This window comes from Lutjanus erythropterus, chromosome 18, assembly GCF_056507025.1.
Source record: "Lutjanus erythropterus isolate fLutEry1 chromosome 18, fLutEry1.hap2, whole genome shotgun sequence".
Taxonomy (NCBI): Eukaryota; Metazoa; Chordata; class Actinopteri; order Lutjaniformes; family Lutjanidae; genus Lutjanus; species Lutjanus erythropterus.
The window spans coordinates 7,838,987-7,858,760 of NC_139334.1; the positions used below are offsets into that span (position 1 = coordinate 7,838,987).

At 40.2% G+C, this 19,774-nt stretch overlaps 1 protein-coding gene across 2 annotated transcripts in view; it reads left to right on the forward strand.

The window, feature by feature from the left end:
* The window catches only part of arhgef10 (Rho guanine nucleotide exchange factor (GEF) 10), a 60,825-nt gene extending 45,015 nt beyond the window's left edge, over positions 1 to 15,810 (forward strand). For both annotated transcript variants that reach the window (XM_084741973.1, XM_084741974.1), the window contains 4 exons: positions 728 to 870; positions 3,503 to 3,677; positions 13,350 to 13,472; positions 14,049 to 15,810. In XM_084741973.1, the coding sequence (XP_084598099.1) occupies positions 728 to 870; positions 3,503 to 3,677; positions 13,350 to 13,472; positions 14,049 to 14,551 (944 nt within the window). In that variant the 3' untranslated portion in view covers positions 14,552 to 15,810. The remainder of the gene's footprint in view (positions 1 to 727; positions 871 to 3,502; positions 3,678 to 13,349; positions 13,473 to 14,048) is intronic.
* The last annotated feature ends 3,964 nt before the right edge of the window (positions 15,811 to 19,774 follow it).

The following is a 19,774-nucleotide window of genomic DNA, read 5'->3' on the forward strand; positions in this document are numbered from 1 at the left end:
TTCAATAGCCGCCTTTGTGCCTTCTCTTAACAAACACTACTGGTGAGGCCTCATTCACTTCCTGGCCTAGATTAGCTCGGGGAATGTGGTATCTGGAGGAAATGAAGTTCGGATTCAACACAGGGCCCTTCTAGCTAAAAGCACATACTATTTTTTTACTGATGCGCGTGCCTGTTTTTGTGTGTAAGATGTATCAAATACAGAACTTTTTTGTGTCCAACAAACCTACATTTCCTCTCATTTTATGGCAGCACTGATTACAGTCTAAACCAGTGAATATAACGGTTGATGATATTTTTAAAGACTGCATGGGGTGTTTCGTTGCAGTAGAGCTGGCGCTGTAGGTGCCCAGGCACATGTAGAACAGAGTGTGTAGGAGGTGTGTGTGGGATCGAGCTCAGCTCTGACTAATGCCTCGCAGCCCATCTATATTCATAGTCAAGGCTGTGAAAACCATCAATGGCCACTCCAGCAGCATTAGCAGACTTATAAATGCAGATGGCCTTTTCAAACGACATTTATAAAGATGGAGTGACTATTACTGCGTCTTTCATCTAAAGTGTAACCCATCCTTATTTAACTGTGTTACATGAAGAATTGCTAGACAGCAGAATACAATAATACTAACTAAGAGATACATACAGTGCTGTGTTATTTGGTTTTGTGAAATGCAATTTGTTTTATTCCTTTGAGTTCTGAGATGCCAATATCATGATTGTTGTTATAGACGGTTTGTGGAGCTGTGAAAAGCCCAAGGTGCTGAAGCTGGGCGTCCTCCCTGTCAAGGCCATGCTGGCTGTGGAGGATCACCTCTGGGCGTCATCAGGTGGACAGGTCTTCATCATCAGCACCCACACTCACTGTGTGGAGGTATGTAACATCACTCTGATGCTTTTTCTTTTTATTCTTTACCATCATAAACAGAGCAGAGCGAGAGAGAATATAGTCTGGTCTGGATAGGAAAGATACTTTATTTGTTTATTTGATAGAGACAGAGAACAGTTATGAACATCAGTATTAAAATATAGCAGTTTTCTTTACTGAAAATTACTCCAGTGATGGAATAAATCCGCATTGTGATTATTTCAAGTTGAAGCCAAGTGTTTAAGTAAAAACACTAATTCTCCAGTTAAGGTTGGCACAGTGATTCGTTTAATATGCGTCACAGCAAACCTTTAAAATTTGAGGTCCAGTACTTTCTTAACAGGCGTTTGACAAATGGGATCTGTGTGCTTTATGTGTCTATTTTTTAGGATCGTGATAGATTAAATACTCAAATATTAATGATATTTATTTTGTCAAAATTAATTGTTATATTGATCAAGTAATAAAAAAAAAAAATTGAGTAATTGTTAAAGACAGTTGTTAGATTAAGCAACTAACCAAAAAAATGTGTTAGATTAATTATTTAAAATATAATCATTAGGTGCAGCCCTGAACAGAGGTACATTTTGGGTGTGGATTTAATAATCTCCAGAGAAGCAACCAGTGTAAAGCCAGGCTCAGACTACAGGAGGTTGGGGCCGGTTTATCCCTAATTCACCCCTCAAATCAGCTCTGGGACCTTGGTTGGTAACAATGTTTGGCCCAGATTATCTGGTAACATAAGACAAGACAGAAGATATCAGTAACATAAGATAAAATCAACAACAGCTCATCAAATAAGTGAAACTAAATGGGCTCATTCTGATCAGTTTGTGTTTGATATTTAGGGGTTAAAATCTGGATGACTATGTCAGTACTTTCCAGGCGGGATCATGATAACCAGTGAGAGACAGACAACAGTTAACATTCTTGCCCTTGAGGCTAATGTCAGTTGGCAACGTTACTACTGCTGACAGATATTAAAACTGAAAGTTGAAATCTCACCTCCAGTTCTTGCTGAAGAATAGACAGCCCCTAAGCATTTTCTAATTTTTCTTTACATTGTTTCCTCATGAGATCATGAGAGGTGATGTGTCGCTCCCTCTGGCATGATAGTCTCAATAATATCCTGTAGTGTGTGATGTACCATTATTTTCAGATTTTGTCTTGTGTGCATGTTAGAGAAGAATAAAGTTTCTTCTTATGTGCAGTCCTACTTAAAAATCAGTTTGGATTTTAAAACCCCTGTAGCCTGACAGTGGCTTAAGTCTAGTAGGATTAATTTTTTTGTCGATGAAGGCGCCTGATTCCTTTCCCAGGGTTTCTTCTTTCTGTGTCCTGAAATAAGAACGGTATTCCCTCTGTGTGTGTTCTGGTGTGCTTTAGGGAATGGAAAGCACCTGCCATGGGCCCAGGAATAGTAACCTTCCTCTGACATGCACTCACTCATAATCTGTTTAGCCTCATTAAGCTCATTATGTTGGACCACCTGCCTGTCTCGCTCTCTTTTCCTCACTGACTTACTTACAGTTAGTCCAGAGTGGGGACTATACGGGAAACAGGAGAAAAAGACAAGAAATTTGATATCTAAGTAAGGACATAATAAATACTTCATCAGTAAAATATGAATTGTAATGGTTAGAATGTGTGAAAAGCAGAAATGCGGGACATTGCATTTATATTTCATGCTCCTTCATTACCACATTTTATCAAAACCCTGTACTGACACACTTGTGAATGGACTCTCCTTAACCAAATATAACTCCACCTACATGTCGACCAATGTGTGGTGAGATTATGTAACCAGTGGTGATGGAAAAAGACCAGTTTGTTGGTCTGCATGCACAGAGAATTCAAATTTACTCTCTGCACATATTTGAAACTATTCTTGTTCACACTGATGAAAGAAATGGAAATCAAGAGTTAATAATTTATAAAGCTGATTTGATTTGTACTCTACATTGGTAAATACTACCTTTCAGTTTGCTTCCTGTTTTGACTCACCTGACAGTCTCATTATGTGTTGAAATATTGGCATCATCCCTGAATAAACATCTCTGGTGCATTTGGCCCGAAAACCACATTGTTTCATATTCTTGTTGTCTATTGTGAAGAGGTCATTCATTTGCTTCCATTTCAATGGTAAAGCATAATGACTGGGGCCCAAACGTAACAACCTCTGACAATGCATGGGCTGCTGTAGTCTAAACAGACAGAGACAGACTTTCTGTGGGTTGATTGGTGTCGTAAGCTTTCCAAATAGTTTTTCTCTAGATTTTAGTCACACATGGCAGCCAAAAATTCACCCTGTAGCCACTGTCATGTTGAGCTTGGGTTTAAAATGTCATTATCAGCAGTATTGAGTGTCATTAAGATTTAAGATTTCCAGCTAAAATCTCTCTTTTATCTAACTTACAAACAACCTGCTTAAACTAGCCACCAAACAAACATTCACTGGGTAAAAGTGCTCCGCTAACTTCAGCTTGTAGGATAGCTACAGCTTGGTAATATTTTGAATACAGTCACTCTTAATAAAGGTAATTCGTTCTTTGGCGACGGACATCCTCCCTCAGGCTGAGCTTATTACAGATGTGCAGTAGGTAATGTCCTGTCACCCTGTCCTGTCTCCTTCGTCTAGAGGCAGCTGGAGGCCCACCAGGAAGAGGGCATGGTGGTGTCCCACATGGTGGTGGCTGGAGTGGGCATCTGGATCGCCTTCAGCTCTGGTTCCACTCTGCGCCTTTTCCACACAGAGACCCTGGAGCACCTGCAGGACATTAACATCGCCACACCTGTCCACAATACTCTGCCTGGTAAGACGTGCATGATTTTAAATTCTAGATTGTCACAATACCAATCCAGTTGATTTTCCAGTGGATATTAAAAGAAAGATGTATTGTATTAATAATTTGGAGAAAAAGTCACCTGTCCAGGGTCTACAAATTTACAGATTTGAAAATGATTTTAGTAATGTTAAATGTTATTTTCATTGGACAAATAAAATCTTGTATTCTTATTCCATCTCCAAAGTAATCAGAGGACAGTTATGGAGTTAAAATGTTGAAAGAAAAATATCAAACACACACACACAAACACCACCTGTTGTTAAATCTTATTTTTGGTTAATTCTACACAATAAAAAAGAGAAAGAAAACATACTTTACTGTAGTATCCAGAGGTTTTTCTCACCTTGGAGAAGTTCTTGGTGCATGTACAGCAGCTTTGCGGTTTAGTATTCAGTCATGGTGACTCTGGTCTTACAACCTTTACTGCTTCAAACCCGCCTCTCAGCTGTCTTCGCCTGCCCTTGAGTCTCAATCAGTAATGCGATCCGTACGCCTGAGTCTGAAAGTGTCAAACCATCTGACGAAGAACAGCGCTGCATATTTGCTCTCTCTTTTGATATCTGATCTTGTTATCATTCAGTCAAATAAACTTATTCAAATGTGGCCCCACATTTGTGGACTGCGATACAGGTCCCATGACCTCATGTTTTCAAAGTGCTGTCTGACTTGGTGCCTGTCCGTAATTAGCTGACATCAGTGTAGGTGTTCATCCAGACAGCTGTTGTTATGGCAGGTCCTCTTTCAAAGCCTCCTTTAATCTAAACAGTGAATCAGGATCCTCTCATTTTGTCTCTATTCATAGTGTTGCGAAAACACTTTTGACCTCATCAAGTCATTTTAAAAGACACTTAGTCTGGGAAAGGAAGATCCAGCCTGGATTTGAACACTTGTAAAAACAAATAATGGGACATCCTTTTGATAAATGACCAAACATAGAATTATGATTTATGACATATCATTGAAATATACAGCACATTTACAGCTAAGCCTCTAGATGAGCTTGTAGAGTTCAGGATAAAATAACATTTCACAGATATCTGGAACATTAATGGTATCAAAGATCAAGAGCTTGTTTTGGAACTTGTGAACTAATTCATCACAGAAAACGTAGAAATAACACATCTCCACTAGCAAGTAACCTTAATTGATCCAAATAGAATGCTAGTGCAAAATATTAACTGTGATGACATGACCTGTGCAAATAAAACCTTATGAGAAGTAAGTGAGAACATGTTTTCTTTGTCATTTTGGTCAACAGAACTTCAGATGTGTTAAAATATACTTAACATAAACAACAATGTAGGAGTATCCAAAGGTTTCCTTTCTTGTCACGATTTTCTTATTGCTAAAAATATAGACAGGACACAACTGTTCTACATTTAACATTTTTCAACAATACTGATCAAAAACAACAACAAAGGAGGGAAAAAAGGAAAAACAAGGCTTTTTTCTTTCAAACAATAACACCACAAAAAGATGAGCAACTCCCCAGCCCTATCCAACAGTTTGAAAGTATGTTAGGATATAAAATAAAATTAGGTCCAGGTGAAAGTGAAACAGCGACTGAGTTTCAGCCATCACATTTGAGACGAGGTAAGGTATCAAATCTTCTTCAACATTGTGGGTCTTTTCCGCACATTGTAGAGGATCTACCTTGGAGCAAAGTATGATGCTATTTTATTGATCCAGTGTCTTTGTGAAGGAGGTCAGATTTTCAGTTTACTAAAATTCCTTTTTTAGTTTTGGTGATCTGCCATTATTAGGCAATACCAGATGAGATATAATAGGTCTGCATTGTAAATTTAGATTTCTGGCGCACAGGTGAGATATTAATGTTGAGTTTGTGCAGTTTAACAGCTGTTCTGTGCACAATAATGAACCGGTGCTTAGTGGATTTTAAAACATTTGTGTTTGTGCAGTAATTCTGATGAGATCAGTGGTTTGTCCCTGTTTCAATGAGCAATTTACTTCACTTACATCATCCCACTGTCATTTCTCAACTTTGATCTCTATAAGGCGCTGCAGATGTAAACCTGTCATTATTAGATTGTAACATCTGCAGAACAGTGTCAGAGGCAAAACACGTGAGCCATATCTCAAAGTTAGTTTCATACCAGATTAGTTTGATTATAGGGAGCAGATATTGTTTTAGAGGCCCTGAAGAGCTCAACATATCATATATGTTGCGTATAGTGTGCATCCAGAACCAAGGACTGTATTGCATTGTGCCATAATAAAACAATAAACCACAAGAGACTGTGAATTACTGTGATTTTACAACAGCTAAGGGCCAGTGTTAAACCCCCTTAGCTGTTCTAACAGCACTGTAAACCATATCCTCACATGGCGTATTGCTTTTAGAAAACGGCCAATGCATATACCTACCAAGGTTTTATAAAAACACACGTCAACAAACACAGTTTTTCAGTGAAATTTAGCAGGATGGTTGCCCAGCAACACAGAAACACAGTGGAAAGCATGTCCTTTTTCCCTATTTTTTGTTACTTTCCAACAATATCACTGAAACAAAAATTATATCACTGGCAATTGACATCATATCCAGAGAAAAGTAAGCAATAATAGGCTGTGAATAAAAACATGCATCGCTGGTCTGCTTTGGATGGAGCATAAATCCCCGTAGGTTCTTTGTTTCTTTCGCCGGTGAGTCACTGATGTACCGGTTAAGACTTACATGTAGGCCAGCATAACTGCTGAAACCACAGGGTTTATCTTCCTCATTTTCACAGTAGCATTAAACTAATGGAAAACCTGGTTTAGCTCCATTTTGGTGGTTATTTTAAAATCTGGCTTTGTTTTTTGACTCAGTGTCTCCAGTCTTTTTTAAATGTTCTTCTCCCATCTGTTTCAGCCACTCATCCATGCTTAGCCGACCCAATAATGAAAATTTCACAACATCTGACATTTTGAAACGGTTTCTTTGGCACAGTAATGCTGACGTAATGCAAGCAGGTGTGGTGTGTGTGTCAGGTGTGTGTTTATAGAGAACAGTCCAGCCAATCATAATCAAACACAAGACTGTTTCAAACTCTTGGATGTGTTCTTGAGCATGGCATTAGTTTTGTTTCTATGGAAATCATTGCCATCACAGCAGCTGAATTTTATATTTAGTGTGCGACAGTTGGTTGTGAAACAGTTTCCTGCCACGTGTGTTTAAGCCAAATGTTGTCATAGAGGATGTTAATGTCAAATCAAATGATTGTTAGTGACAGTTGTCCCAGGCTGAAGTCATCAGAGTCGGCCTGCTGCTTTGGATCTTGTAATCTGCTGCGTTACATCAGCTTGACCCAAAAACACACAGCCTAGAAGGATGATTGTAGTTGTTTTATTTTTGGTTTTTTTTTGGAGAGGGGAGATTGCCTCTGTTGATTTGAAGTCGGGATTTGTGCAGTCCTATTGCTGCTGCTTTCAGTCTTTTTTTCCTCCACGCTGACCTGTGCAGACAGCTGTGGTTTGGCATTGGCATTTCCTGAAGCATTATTCTTTGAAATATTGTCTTGAAGTTTTACATGAATGTTTTTGGACAGTCGGCCCTTTGCCTTCCTCTTGAAACTGGATCGTACAGTGTTTTGATACTTAAATGAGGTTTTGATCTGAGTTGTGTTTTATGATGACATCTGAGGTTTAATCTGCATGTGTGTTCTGCTCTGCAGTTAATGACTAGCCTGCAGTTGTTCTGTGCTATCTCATCTTCAGCATCATTAGCAGTGCTATCATTAGCCCAGCTCTGCCTAGACTGTGTGCACATTCAGTCTTCAGAGGGACTTCTCTATAATTGCCACAAGGCAGTAATAACATTCGAAAAAGGCATCAGAAGCATTTTGCTACAAAGTGACAAAAGCGAATGTGTGCAGAAAGCAGCATTTGTTGGATCTCATGTAATTAGCCTTTGTGTGATGATTTTAAATGTCACTTAGCTGCTGGAGCAGCTATGAAGACAGAATCCGACGCTGTGAAGGCTCAGAGGAAACAAACTGCTGCACATAACCATCCACTTACTGCTTTTTGTATCCATGGCTGCCAAGCAGTGTGTCACAGTGATAAACAGCATTCTGCAGACTCATGCTTCTGACTGCAGAGAATTATGGCAACAGTAGAAACACTAAAGCTGCGCTGCACCAACAAGGATTATTTTTTAAAATCATGGTTTATCTTAAAATTATGTTTCACCAAACTTTAAAACTAGCTTAAAGTTAAGGCAGATTAAATTTAAACCTCTTTTTAAACCCTTTAGTTTTTACAACTTTGAAACTGTAATCCAATATTAACTTTAAACCTACACTTGAGGAGGTTTAACTTTTAAACTAGCCGCCTTTTTAAGATGGATTGAACAAAGAAAGTTGAGAGATAGACTTAACCCAGTTGAGTTTTATGATGCCTGTCTTCTGTCTCTCACTCCAGTTGATCTGTTAAAACAGTCTGCCAGTTGCTGCCAGCCATTCTCATTCATTTAATTGTTTGGCAGTATCGCCCAATTAATTTGGCCAGCAACTTTTTTTCAAACGAGGAGAAATTAGTGCTTTTCTGTCGAGTCATCATAAGTAGGCTAACTAGGCTAAACAACTTTTTAGCTAGCCCACGTTTTGTTAACTTCTCAGCTAGCTAGCAAACAATGCAATGTTGCAAAAATTCTTTAGCAAGCTAGAAAACAATGTAGTGTTTTGTAAACTTTGTACTTAGCTAGCAAACCGTGTAACATTAAGCCTTTTATACTTACTGGGTTCTGACAGCATGCAAATTTATTTTTTTATTTATTTTACTTTAATCAAGCAAGCATCTCCATATTAATTTCACTTAGTTTTGGATTGCATCAATAAACTTGGATTTACTAAAATGAGATTCATTTTTATTTGTGCAACAGAGTATTTACTCATTTTAAACCTAGTTTTGCTACAGTCTATATTAAATTGATCTTTTTTGATGCAACACAATCTTAATTTTGAGATGATCAACTGCTGGGAGTAACCACCCTCACTTGATACTGTGGCAGACTCTCGCTCTGATACGCAGTGTTTAGAGTTGCAAGAGGAAGGCCTCTTCACCAGACAGATGTGAGTGATAAAAGTGGCCTGCTATGGGACCTGACTGCCCATATTGGCTAATAGGATCCATGCAACCGCAGAGGAAGCTGGTTCTGGGACAGACCGCCACCACACATGAAAGCTTTCATCCTCTGGGCCTCGCCATCAAGAGCTCACTTCCTCTGATAACAGTATTGGGTCCATGGACTGTCAGTCAGCATGGAAGTCAAATGTTTTTCACACAGTTTAAAGGGCCAAGAACTACAAAAACTAAAAAAAAAACTATGAATATGTATATTGCTTTAAAATTTGTTCTAATTCAAGTGGATCATGTGGAGTCCGCCACAACTATAACGATGATAGTGGCGAATGATGTTGTCACTTTCAGAGGGATTTGATGAACAATAGAAACACTGACAGCCAATCAAGAACCATCCAAATTTACAGGGTATTGGTTAAAACTCATCAACATAATATTAGGCTGTAAATGACACATAAAAACAGAATTTCACCTGAGACGTACAGCCAAACTCAGTTCATTTGTGCTTACTGATGTCATCTTTGACGTTCACGAGGATACCATCAAATTGATTTTGACTCATGTGAAAGTATGAATAAAAGAACAGCAGAGTAACAACTGTAACGGTCTCTTTGTCTTTGAAGAATTTCATGAACCCATATCCTTCTGGTTTTCTTTTTGTTTCTCTGTGCAGCATACAACAGTAAGAGGTCACAGCTGGATTGTGCAGTGTGTGCTTGGCGTGACTGTTTACAGAACCTTATAGTTCATTAGTGTGGATGCTCACATTGTTATCGTTATAGTTATTGATATAGTTCTTGATGTGTTTGGATGACCCTTAAATCAACTATGAGGTTGTGTGGTTGTTATTTGAATATGTTAATATAACTGTTGCATGACGTCCACCTGTCTGCCTCTCTTGTCTGTGCTTTGTTGTGATCTATGCGTTTCCAGAATGCTCCACAGCAGTGTTTATCACTGCTGGCTGCTGCTGCTGTGGAGCAGAATGAAACCAAAAAATGTGCTGTTTCTGCACAAACTCTGATGTAATTGGAACTGCCAGCCAAACTGTTTGGACAGGAGGGACTGCCTGCAATCGATGTGCTAGAGACGAAGAGTGACGTGTCTTTCATCTGCAATATTGTCCTCTATTAATGTACATTTGCTGAGACACGAGCTAAAAATAATATCAGAAAATGACTGGAAGTGACACTGTTCTGATATTTGATCTCTGATTTCTCCAGGAAGTCCACATCATAATGGAAGGATATTGCATTACAGATCCTAATGTGATTCTGGCTTTGTCTACACAGAACACACAATCAGGCTCACAATCAGAGACATGGGGCGTTGTCTTCAGTGTGAAAGCCTTTATAAATGGTGCAGTGTTAAAATGCAGGAGGTGCTTTAGGTGGGGTTATCCTTCTCATGTTCATGCATGTTGGAGTAATTCTACTACCTCCCGTTATTGCAGACAGGAGTTCCTTATCCAAGTGCTAAACAGACAGAAGGATAATAAGCTGTAATAGCAGTAATTTTCACTATAACTCATAGCTAGTGTTTGTGAAAGAATCCTTTACAGCTCATATTTTAGAGTAATTTAGTAGTATTAGTAGTTGATTGGTTGATAATTTAACCATATTATATCCTCTCTATATTCCCAGGTCTTAATCTCATATATTCCTCTGAGTTAAAACTTTTTAAGAAATAGAGATTCATATTGAACCTCTTAGATTGTGGATTTGTTTTATTTAACTTCTGTGGTACCAGGTGAGTCCCACTGAATTTCTCCTCCAAAGTAAAGCAGGACAAGGAATCCACATCAGGACAAGCTCAAAAGATGTAAATAATCATATATAAAATAAGAAAAAAAATACTCATATTGGAGAAAAGGTGAGGAACATAATTCTGTAAGGTGTAAATAAAATAAAAAATTAATAAAAGAGCATATCTTAAAAAGTTCTTAATGAAGACTTCAGAAAGAAGTAGTCCTCCATCACAGCCGACTGTACCGTGGTGATGTCTCAGAGGAAGGTAGGTAGCTGGCTGGCTGCTGCGATGAGGGTCTAGTCTGCCTTTGTCTGCTGCTCTGTGACCTAAATAAGCAGCCATGCGTGGCCTAATGGGAGACAAACATCAGGGGGTTTGTAAATAACACCTCCAGCTCTCCTTTGTTTGTATGCTACCATTGTTGCACACGTCCCAACATAGATAAGACACTTATGACTGAGTGAGCATTCACTCCCATGAAGACATGAGGACTGAGTAGACAGGACAGGACTGGGTAACATTACTGTAGCTCCAATGTGAAACACTTCCAGTTAAAACTTGTCTTAGCATATTCTTCATCTGACTGAAGTTATGATTCCTCGTGATCAGCGGGATGTGTGTGTGTGTGTGTGTGTGTGTGTGTGTACATATATATTTATGTATATATATATATATATATATACACACACACACATACATATATATATATATATATATATATAAATAATCTACACACACATACACACACATATATATATATACACACATACATATATATATATATATATATATATATATATATATATATATATATATATTACTCTGCCAATTCAAAAATGAGCAAAGAGGTGGCGCGTGGATGTAGCTGAGTGGGTCGAGTGAAGTCGCTACTTAGCAGCTAGCCATCTATGTTGGTACTCACCTGTCACTCAAAGTGGGCACACCTTTAATTATGCATAACTTTACAGTTTATGAACTTTAAACACCTTTTTAATACAATTTAAACATGTTATGAACAAACTCACCCCTGTATAGTTGTCCAAAAAGACTTTCCCTGGAGAGTGAAATCATGACCCTCCCTACTCTGACTCTGACTGGCTAGTGCTCGTTGTATTCGTTGGTTTGCGTTGTTCGGGTTTGGCAGGTTTAGGCGTGAGGCATGGGATTGGACAGAGTTAGAATAGAAATATCCAATAAGCCAATCAGAGGCAGAGTTTGGGCGATGACTTTGCTATCCTGGAAAAACAAAATGTATGGATGTCATGAATGAGGAATTTAACTATGGAGATCCAAATAATTTTTTGTACCAGGCTATAAACATGTTACATGTTAGTATTAGCATTTAGTTCAAAGCGCTGTTGTATCTAATCTTCACAGATCTCAGTCTAGCTCTTTGACATATAGCAAGCTAAATCTTGCTCTTTCAGTGATGCAATCACTAAAATTTGTGCTTCTATCATGAAGTGCACAAAATTTAAATAGAAAGCACAGTTACTCACATTGTGCTGATCTGAGTTATTTCTACACTGATTGAATGACTGATGTAGTGTATTATTGTAATGTTTGGGATTTGCTCCTCCCTCCTACTGTTGGTTGTCAGGACTAAGTGCAGATCAAAGTGGTGCTCTGCTGTAGGATCAGGGCCAGAGCTGGGCCATGTTGACGTTCGCTCTGGATTTATTTTAGTTCACCCTCTGGGTGGGGAACTCCAAATATTATGAAAGGAGGAAGTTGAGCAAGGCCCCCGACCAGCGGTCTGTGTGTTTCTGCTCACTCTGGGCCCTCATTAGAAGCACATGTGGGCAGGACTCGGGGCCCAGTCTTCAACTGTACCTGCCTGCCTATCTGGCAGGATTCCTGGAAGTGTGGCAGTATGGCGTGTGTGTGCCCCATGCGAGGGGTCAGCTCTAGTGGGGGGGGTCAGGCAGAGAGACTGGCAGTAATTTTTCCTAAAGCCCAAGAGGATTACTTTGAGGGAGGAAATTCAAGTCAAGCTGTTGCAGCAGTAATGACTCATGACAGTCTTGCCTCCCACATAGCAGCACCGAAAAGACTGTTTTTGCACAACCCCAGATTCTTATTACAATCATAAAAAATGATGATAAAAATGTCTGAGTAGATACCATTTGTTGCACAGCCTATTCCTGAAAAAGCTCCTGTGTGGGGATGGTCTGAATTGAGAGCCAAATTCCACATAATAAGTCACCTAACACAGCCAGCCTGACTTTATTGCCATCCCCACTGAAGGCTGCTGTTAAGTTCACAGCTTTTACAGTCCAAAGCGACATCACAGTGATTTTTCTGACCAGGACGGAAGGGAAAAGGTCACATCAGATTGTCCTATTGTAACTGCCACAGAGGCAGAGCTCCTTGTTTAATTACAGCATTACGCTTCACTCATTCTGTTACATAACACTTTTGTGTTTGTTTGTTTGACTCAAAGTGGACCACAATGGGGCATTTTTCTGTGTTCAGACACTTGAAAAGAGCTGCTTTTATCCAGGCTCCTCTTTTTTTCTTACGTTGCCCTGGAGACAAATAACCGTTGTTGCTGCAGAAATGCCCCCACTCACGAAAAAGATACACCCGCCCACCATGCTGTATTCAAGTGGTCCATTAAGTACGCTCTTTTCTGACTGTACATGATATTCAAGTGTGCATAGACATGGTGCATCTGTGTGAGGTCCAACAGGTTGTGCTTCTAAATCACTCTGGGTGGTAGAACATTTGTTAGCTGTTTCTCTCAATATTTCTAACTAAATTTAATCTGTGCAAGATTAAAACTGTGATATGCTTGTATTTTTTCCACAGGGAACCAGAGAGTGTCAGTGAGCAGTCTGCTGGTCTGTCATGGTTTGCTGCTGGTGGGAACCAACCTGGGGGTGACTGTGGCCCTCTCTGTCCCCAGACTGCAGGGGATTCCCAAAGTCACAGGTAACACTGAAACATTACTGCATAATATATTCAAATTTTCTTACATGCAGGCCTGTAACTAACTGATTTTCATTATTAATTAGTCTCTTCAATTAATTAATCATTTAGATGTTGAAAACATATCTATTAATCTGATGATTGTTTTCCCTGTTAATTGATTGATCATTTTGTCTATGAAATGTAAAAAAGGAAAAGAGAAGAAACTAGAACAAATAGTGAAATGTACATCATGTCAACCCAAAGTGACATCTTGAAACATCTTGTTTTGTTAGTTTACATTGATATAAAACAGAAAAAAGCAGCAAATTGTCACATTTTAGAACCAATTAGAAAAAAATGACTCAAACATCATCAAAAGCATTTATTAAATTGTAATAAGAGTATAATGGATGTCAAAATAGTTGCCAATTAGTTTTCTGTCAATTGCAGATTGGAATCAGTTGACTTGTGCAATTATATGTTTTTTTATTCCTAGGAGATTCAGCAGGGGTTAATTTGCCTCGGAGATGTTTTAATGTGTAAAATTGAGTGTGTTAAATGTCTTCATGAATATCGAGTGACTGTCCCTGTTGTCAGGTCGGGGTATGGTGTCCTTACACGCTCATAACGGACCAGTCAAGTTCCTCACCGTGGCCACAGCCGTGTGTAACCGGCTCTCTGGCCTGCCATCCTCCACCCCTCCAACCTCAGTCCAGCCAACAGAGACAGATGACGGGGAGAACGCACAGCCCCCCTCAGATTTAGCCCTGACTCCCCCTCAGGGACGGGGTGTGTGGTTGGGAGAGGCTGGCTGTACCACCATGGCTCTCCAGGACTCCCTGTCCTCGTCCTGCGGCTCCCTAGCTCCATCGCAGGGCTCGTTGGAGCACGGGCCCGAGGATGGGGCCCTTTATGACATGCTCCATGACCCGGCCCATCACCAGAAGGGCCGTCGGACCAACAAGGTGGATGTCAGCTCTTTGCTGGTAGTGTCAGGAGGTTTGGGGCACCGCAGGGTGAACAAAAAGACCAAACAGTCTCGCCATGAGGACACCACCTCTACCATCATGGTCTGGCAGATCCCCTTACTCAACATGTGACACCAGAATCACCTCGGTAGGTTGGATATAATATTTTATCAGTTGGCCCGGCTCTGACTCTGTGATCCAACAACAGTTGAGCAAGTTTGGTACCTCAGTCAACAGCTAGGTAGCTAATCTACATTAGCTGTTACCTAGCTAGTTACATCCGAGGGCTAATGTTAGGAAAACAAGCTAGCTAGTTAATCTAAATTAATCATTTTTTTGCTAACATTTGCTAACTTAAGATGTGATTGAAGGTTTGCCAGGTACCAAGCTAGCTCAACTGTTACTGGAGCACAGGGCAAAAAGGGGTAGGACTAAATAAAGGTTAATTACCAGTAGAAACTTTAATTTCTTTCCTGTCTATAGACCTTACACATATTCTCTGTCTCTTTTCAGGATGAGACAGAAGTGCTGCACACAGCTCTCACAAGAGGATCTGTTGTTACACTTAATGGAGTATTTGGGATCAATCAAATCAACTACATGTCTTATTAAAACCACAAGTACATTAAGCATCATCCACAATATTCAGGTGATGTTTTCTAAAGATGTCTCCCACCATAAAAGCAAAGGATCAATATAACCACTCAATCAAGATGCTTGTCGGTGCAAACAGCACCCTACAGGCCAGTCAAAGGATATACTGTACTTGTTTGAAAACACTGGGTAGGTCTTTCACTTCACCCTTTGATAAAGTTGGTTGTTGTTCTGTAACGTGGCTTATACATTACTCTCCAGTGTTTGTGCCGTACCAGTCGACTGTTTAGGACTGCAGTATTTAAATCAGTGTTGAAAAGAAATGAGGAAGGCGTGTAAGGTAACGATGGGGCTTTGAATCTGTTACATAAAAGTTTTACTAAGAGTAGGATTAGGTTTTTGGCCAGACCTTAGATCATCTGTCAAGGCCAGAGTTGTAAATATGAAGTATAACAACTCAGGATTACATGTGTATGAGTTTTATGGTCAGAGAAAGTTTCTGGTTTTGTCTGGTGCTCCTACCATTCTGTTAGTAGAGTAAAGGGATTTAAAAAGGTGAAATATTGATGACTGAATTAGTTTGGGAAGGCTTGATTAGAATCTCTGGCTGGCCAGGTTTCTATTCATAAAGGGATGAAAGAGTTGTTATCACCAGGAGAGATTTTTTCCCCCCACTGCGTATTTGTGTCTCACATACGGATATTTAAAAAAAGACAGACAGCTTTATACTTTTGTCACATTTTGTATGTACTTCTGTTATGTGTATTAACAAATTCATAAACTGTTTTATTGAGCAACCTTGTGTACTTCATTTGAACTTCATTTTCAAAGCATGTGACCATGTTTTTACTTATCCATCAGTAGTTTTCTAGAATTGATGACTCGTTCTGGGAAATATGCATCAACTTTGTGGCAACTTTTCTGCAAGTTTCCAGCTCAAATGATTCAAATGCATTGCCATTTTGGTAAAGCACAAGCTACTGACTAAAGCTAGAAGATTTATGTCATATTCAATACATAAAGAGTATTTTTCTTAACTCAAACCGACCTTGTACTTCTACTCCACTCTATTTGTGCAGAGCCATCAGTTCATGCTGGGACTAGCAATGTGCCTGAGGGGCCGCAGGAACTGAGCCTGATACAGCTCTTCCGGGATTTCAATGCTCATTTCTCCTACTGCCGAACAGAGAGGGTCAAAGCTTCTTCTCTTTTGTAACGCCCACGTCCACTGTTGCACAACCATGTTTCACTATGATATCAGTTCTAACAAAAATAGATGATTTCAGGTTGGAGGTGTTCCCATGCTACAATCCACAGCACCACTGGCTTATCCCAAATATTACCCGATCTGATAATATTTAACTTCTGTAACTGAATACTGCTTGTATTTATTAACTAAAACATGGCAACGCCTCGGTCTCACAACCAAGTAACCCAGTTATCTGTTTGTACGCTTGGGTGTTGCTTTATCAAGACAGCTTTGCAACTGGAAGTCTTTTGTTTTCCCTCTGACCCTGAGGTTTCCATGGCGACCACTCATTTTGTGTATCAGTCCTCAGTAAGTCTTTGTTCTCAGAATATCTGGCATTAAAGCCTCCCAGCTGAACGCCCTCTAATCTCACGGGGCTGATAGTTGTGCGATGCCCTTGCGGTGGCTCCCCTCTATTTTTATATCTGAAGGCCAGTTGTTAAGACACACAGTCTCCACGGTGGAGAGGTTATGAATCCTGGATAAAAACGTCTGCTCCTGCTACTCCCGCTTCCCTGAGAGGTTGTGCCATTTCTAATCAGGCCTTTGAGCATATATGCCTTATGTGCTTCTTTTATGTAGTAAAACAAACATGTCAAATTCCAAGGTTACTTTTCTGTACAAATCACAATATTACTGATTTTACCACAAAAATACAGAATATATTTGTTTATGCTGCATGTTGTTTGTTTCAGGCTGCATCTCTTACAGGAGTTGGTTAGTAATAGTGTTGGATCATGTCCAAAAGGAAAGTGTGACTCATCTCTCCAGAGCATTGTCAGGCTTCAAGTATGTACACTCAATTTATTTTAAGGAGCAATCATGTAATTTCAGATATTGTGATTGTCTTATGCACAAACAGGTGGAGAGTATTAATGGAACATTATGATTGTTTAATAGTGTTACTGCAATAAAAATCACTATGGGGGCTCAAAAGTCTGGTATTTAATTTTACATTAAAAAGGAAAGTTAACACAAAAATCAAAACACAAACTCAAAAAGCAATGCCCCTTCCAGAAATCATGACACGGTTATTTCAGACCTTGTTGTTAGCAGTTTCAACTATTTTCTTTGTACCAAACTACACCTTCACCATGCAGAAGGAAGTGTGCATGTAAAGTTCAGCAGGACGGAAATTATGAACATGCCTACAAAGCTGTATACCAGTTCCTCAACTACAGTGGGTCTCGGGTTGGAGAGATACACGCTGAAGCGGTGGTCTTGCTTCCACACAACCTTTACTGATGCTCATTATCAGACACAGTTGTGAACACTGACAGCTTCCTGTCCACACGGGAATTTATATGTATGGTAACTGGAATAATCATCAAAATGATGACAACTGTGAGTCGATATAACAGAAGAACCAACATATATCAATACAAACTGCCACATTAACATAAATGAGTGTAAGCATGCTAGGATAGAGGTTATCATTAGCACATTAGCCTTATTAGCTTATTTGCAGTGGTGTGAAAAAATGTTACTGGCTTAAGTCTACACAGAAATATGACTATACAGTGCATCTACTCATGGGCATGAGGCTCATGCTAGTCACAGAATGGGATGTAAACATCAATGGCATCCTCAGCTGAGCTGTGATCTCTTGTCTATGAGTAGATGCGTGCTTCCTTCTGTGTGGTGATACGGTTGGTGGTTGTTTGGCAGAAAGACAGTAGTTTGAAACTGCAGACAACAAAGTCTGTGGATTACCTTGAGTAACTAGGTCATGATTTATGTAAAGAGGCTGCTGTTGAGTTTTTCAAATGTGTGTTTTTGGCATGTTGGGCACTACAAGCCCAATGCCATCTACTTCCAATATTAAAGCTCAACAGCCACCGCCCAGTTTTTCAGTGGTTCGGATTACCTGTCACGGTGTTTTTTGGAGTGAGTGGCAGAGTTGTGAAGATATCAGTCATAGAGATGTCTGAAAAAGTTGGGACAGGCCAAAAAGAAAATGTGTATTTTTGATTTTGTAATGAACTACCCCTTTAATATGTTCCAGTATCACTGTAATACTCTAAAAGCCTTGGCATTTTCTAGGGTTATTTCACACATTTTTCTTATGAATGTGTTTCAGGCTGGGTTTGGTGCGTGTTAGCAGGGGAGGGTGGTTCCCAAATATTCACCCCCCACCCATTGTGGTACCTAGGACAGCATAGACAGGGATGATGCGTGAAGGAATGTCGCAGCTCTGTGATGCGTCCGGCGCGCGCCCAACAGATGGAGCCTAGTGCTCCTGCTGTTGAGTGTAGGGTTAATACCGCCTGGAGGGGGCGTGGTTTACATCAATGATAACCGCCTCACTGTAGTCAACACTGTAACGAAAGACAACAAAAATCAGAGTCCGAACAGGTCCGAGAGTGAGTGTCTGTCTGTGCTGTCCACACGGCGCAGCCCCGGACTGTCTGCTGGAGGAAAAAAGACGCAGCAGCTCTCCTTCTCCTCCTCCTCTTCCTCCTCCTTCCTCCTCCTCTTCCACCGGAGGAAATCACTGAAGGAGGTGCGACCTGAGATGACTGTGTGATCGTCCCTCCGTCCTGCCTCGCCTCCGCCGCTCATCCCGGGCAGGTCTCACTGCAGGAGGAGCGGATGAAATGAAACAACGGTTGGAGAAAAGGCGAGCGGATGGATGGGATAAACCTGCTGGAACTGTCGGTGAAGTGAAGTGATCCAGGGGAGCGCACACACAGCCCGGCTGCTTCATCAGGATTGCGCCTGCCTTACGTAACTGAGCTTTGTGGAGGGACTGGCAGGCAAACTGCTGGTGGAAAGCTGGTTAATCAGTGAGAAGACGCAGGTAGGTCACATAACACTGACAATATACACAGATTCTTATTTGTGGACAGTAATTTGATTTAAATCAGATGTGCGTACAACACTTCCTCTGTTCCTTCAGGGTTTGACTGAATGGTGAAAGGTTCTCACCGTTTGTACGACATTATGCATCAGAAAAGAGTTGTGATATAACTACAGACACACATTACCAGTCATATTAGAGATTAATTCCTCCATCAGCGCAACACCATTTGCGCATGCGCTCTGAATGTCTCCAGATTACCACAAATAATGGACAGGCAGGGAGGGCGATTATTGTAGTAGGTCATGCAGTTTACAGCTACAAGAAGCTGCATGTTGGGACTGATTCTGCTTCTTTAAGCTGTACGTGTTGCTCAAAAGGCGCCAGCGCCGCTGCTTTTGGTTTGACCGATTAGTGACACGTTTGCACAGGAGTGTATTACACAGCATAGTTGGCACAAAGTAATTTTTTCCTTTAAATTTCACGGTTTCGAGGCTGTTTGTTATTAGAGAAACGGCGCCCCTTAGAGAAAACACAAGTCTTTGCAGCCTTTTGCAAGACTCATTTTCCCTCCTCCACTGGGCCTTGGTTAGATGTGTAATGTGCAACATTTTTTCTTAAAATGGATTCATATAAACAGTCAATTTATGTTATCACTTGATCCATGAGAGTAGTGGTTTTCAACCTTGGGGTCGGGACCCCCAGGGGGGTC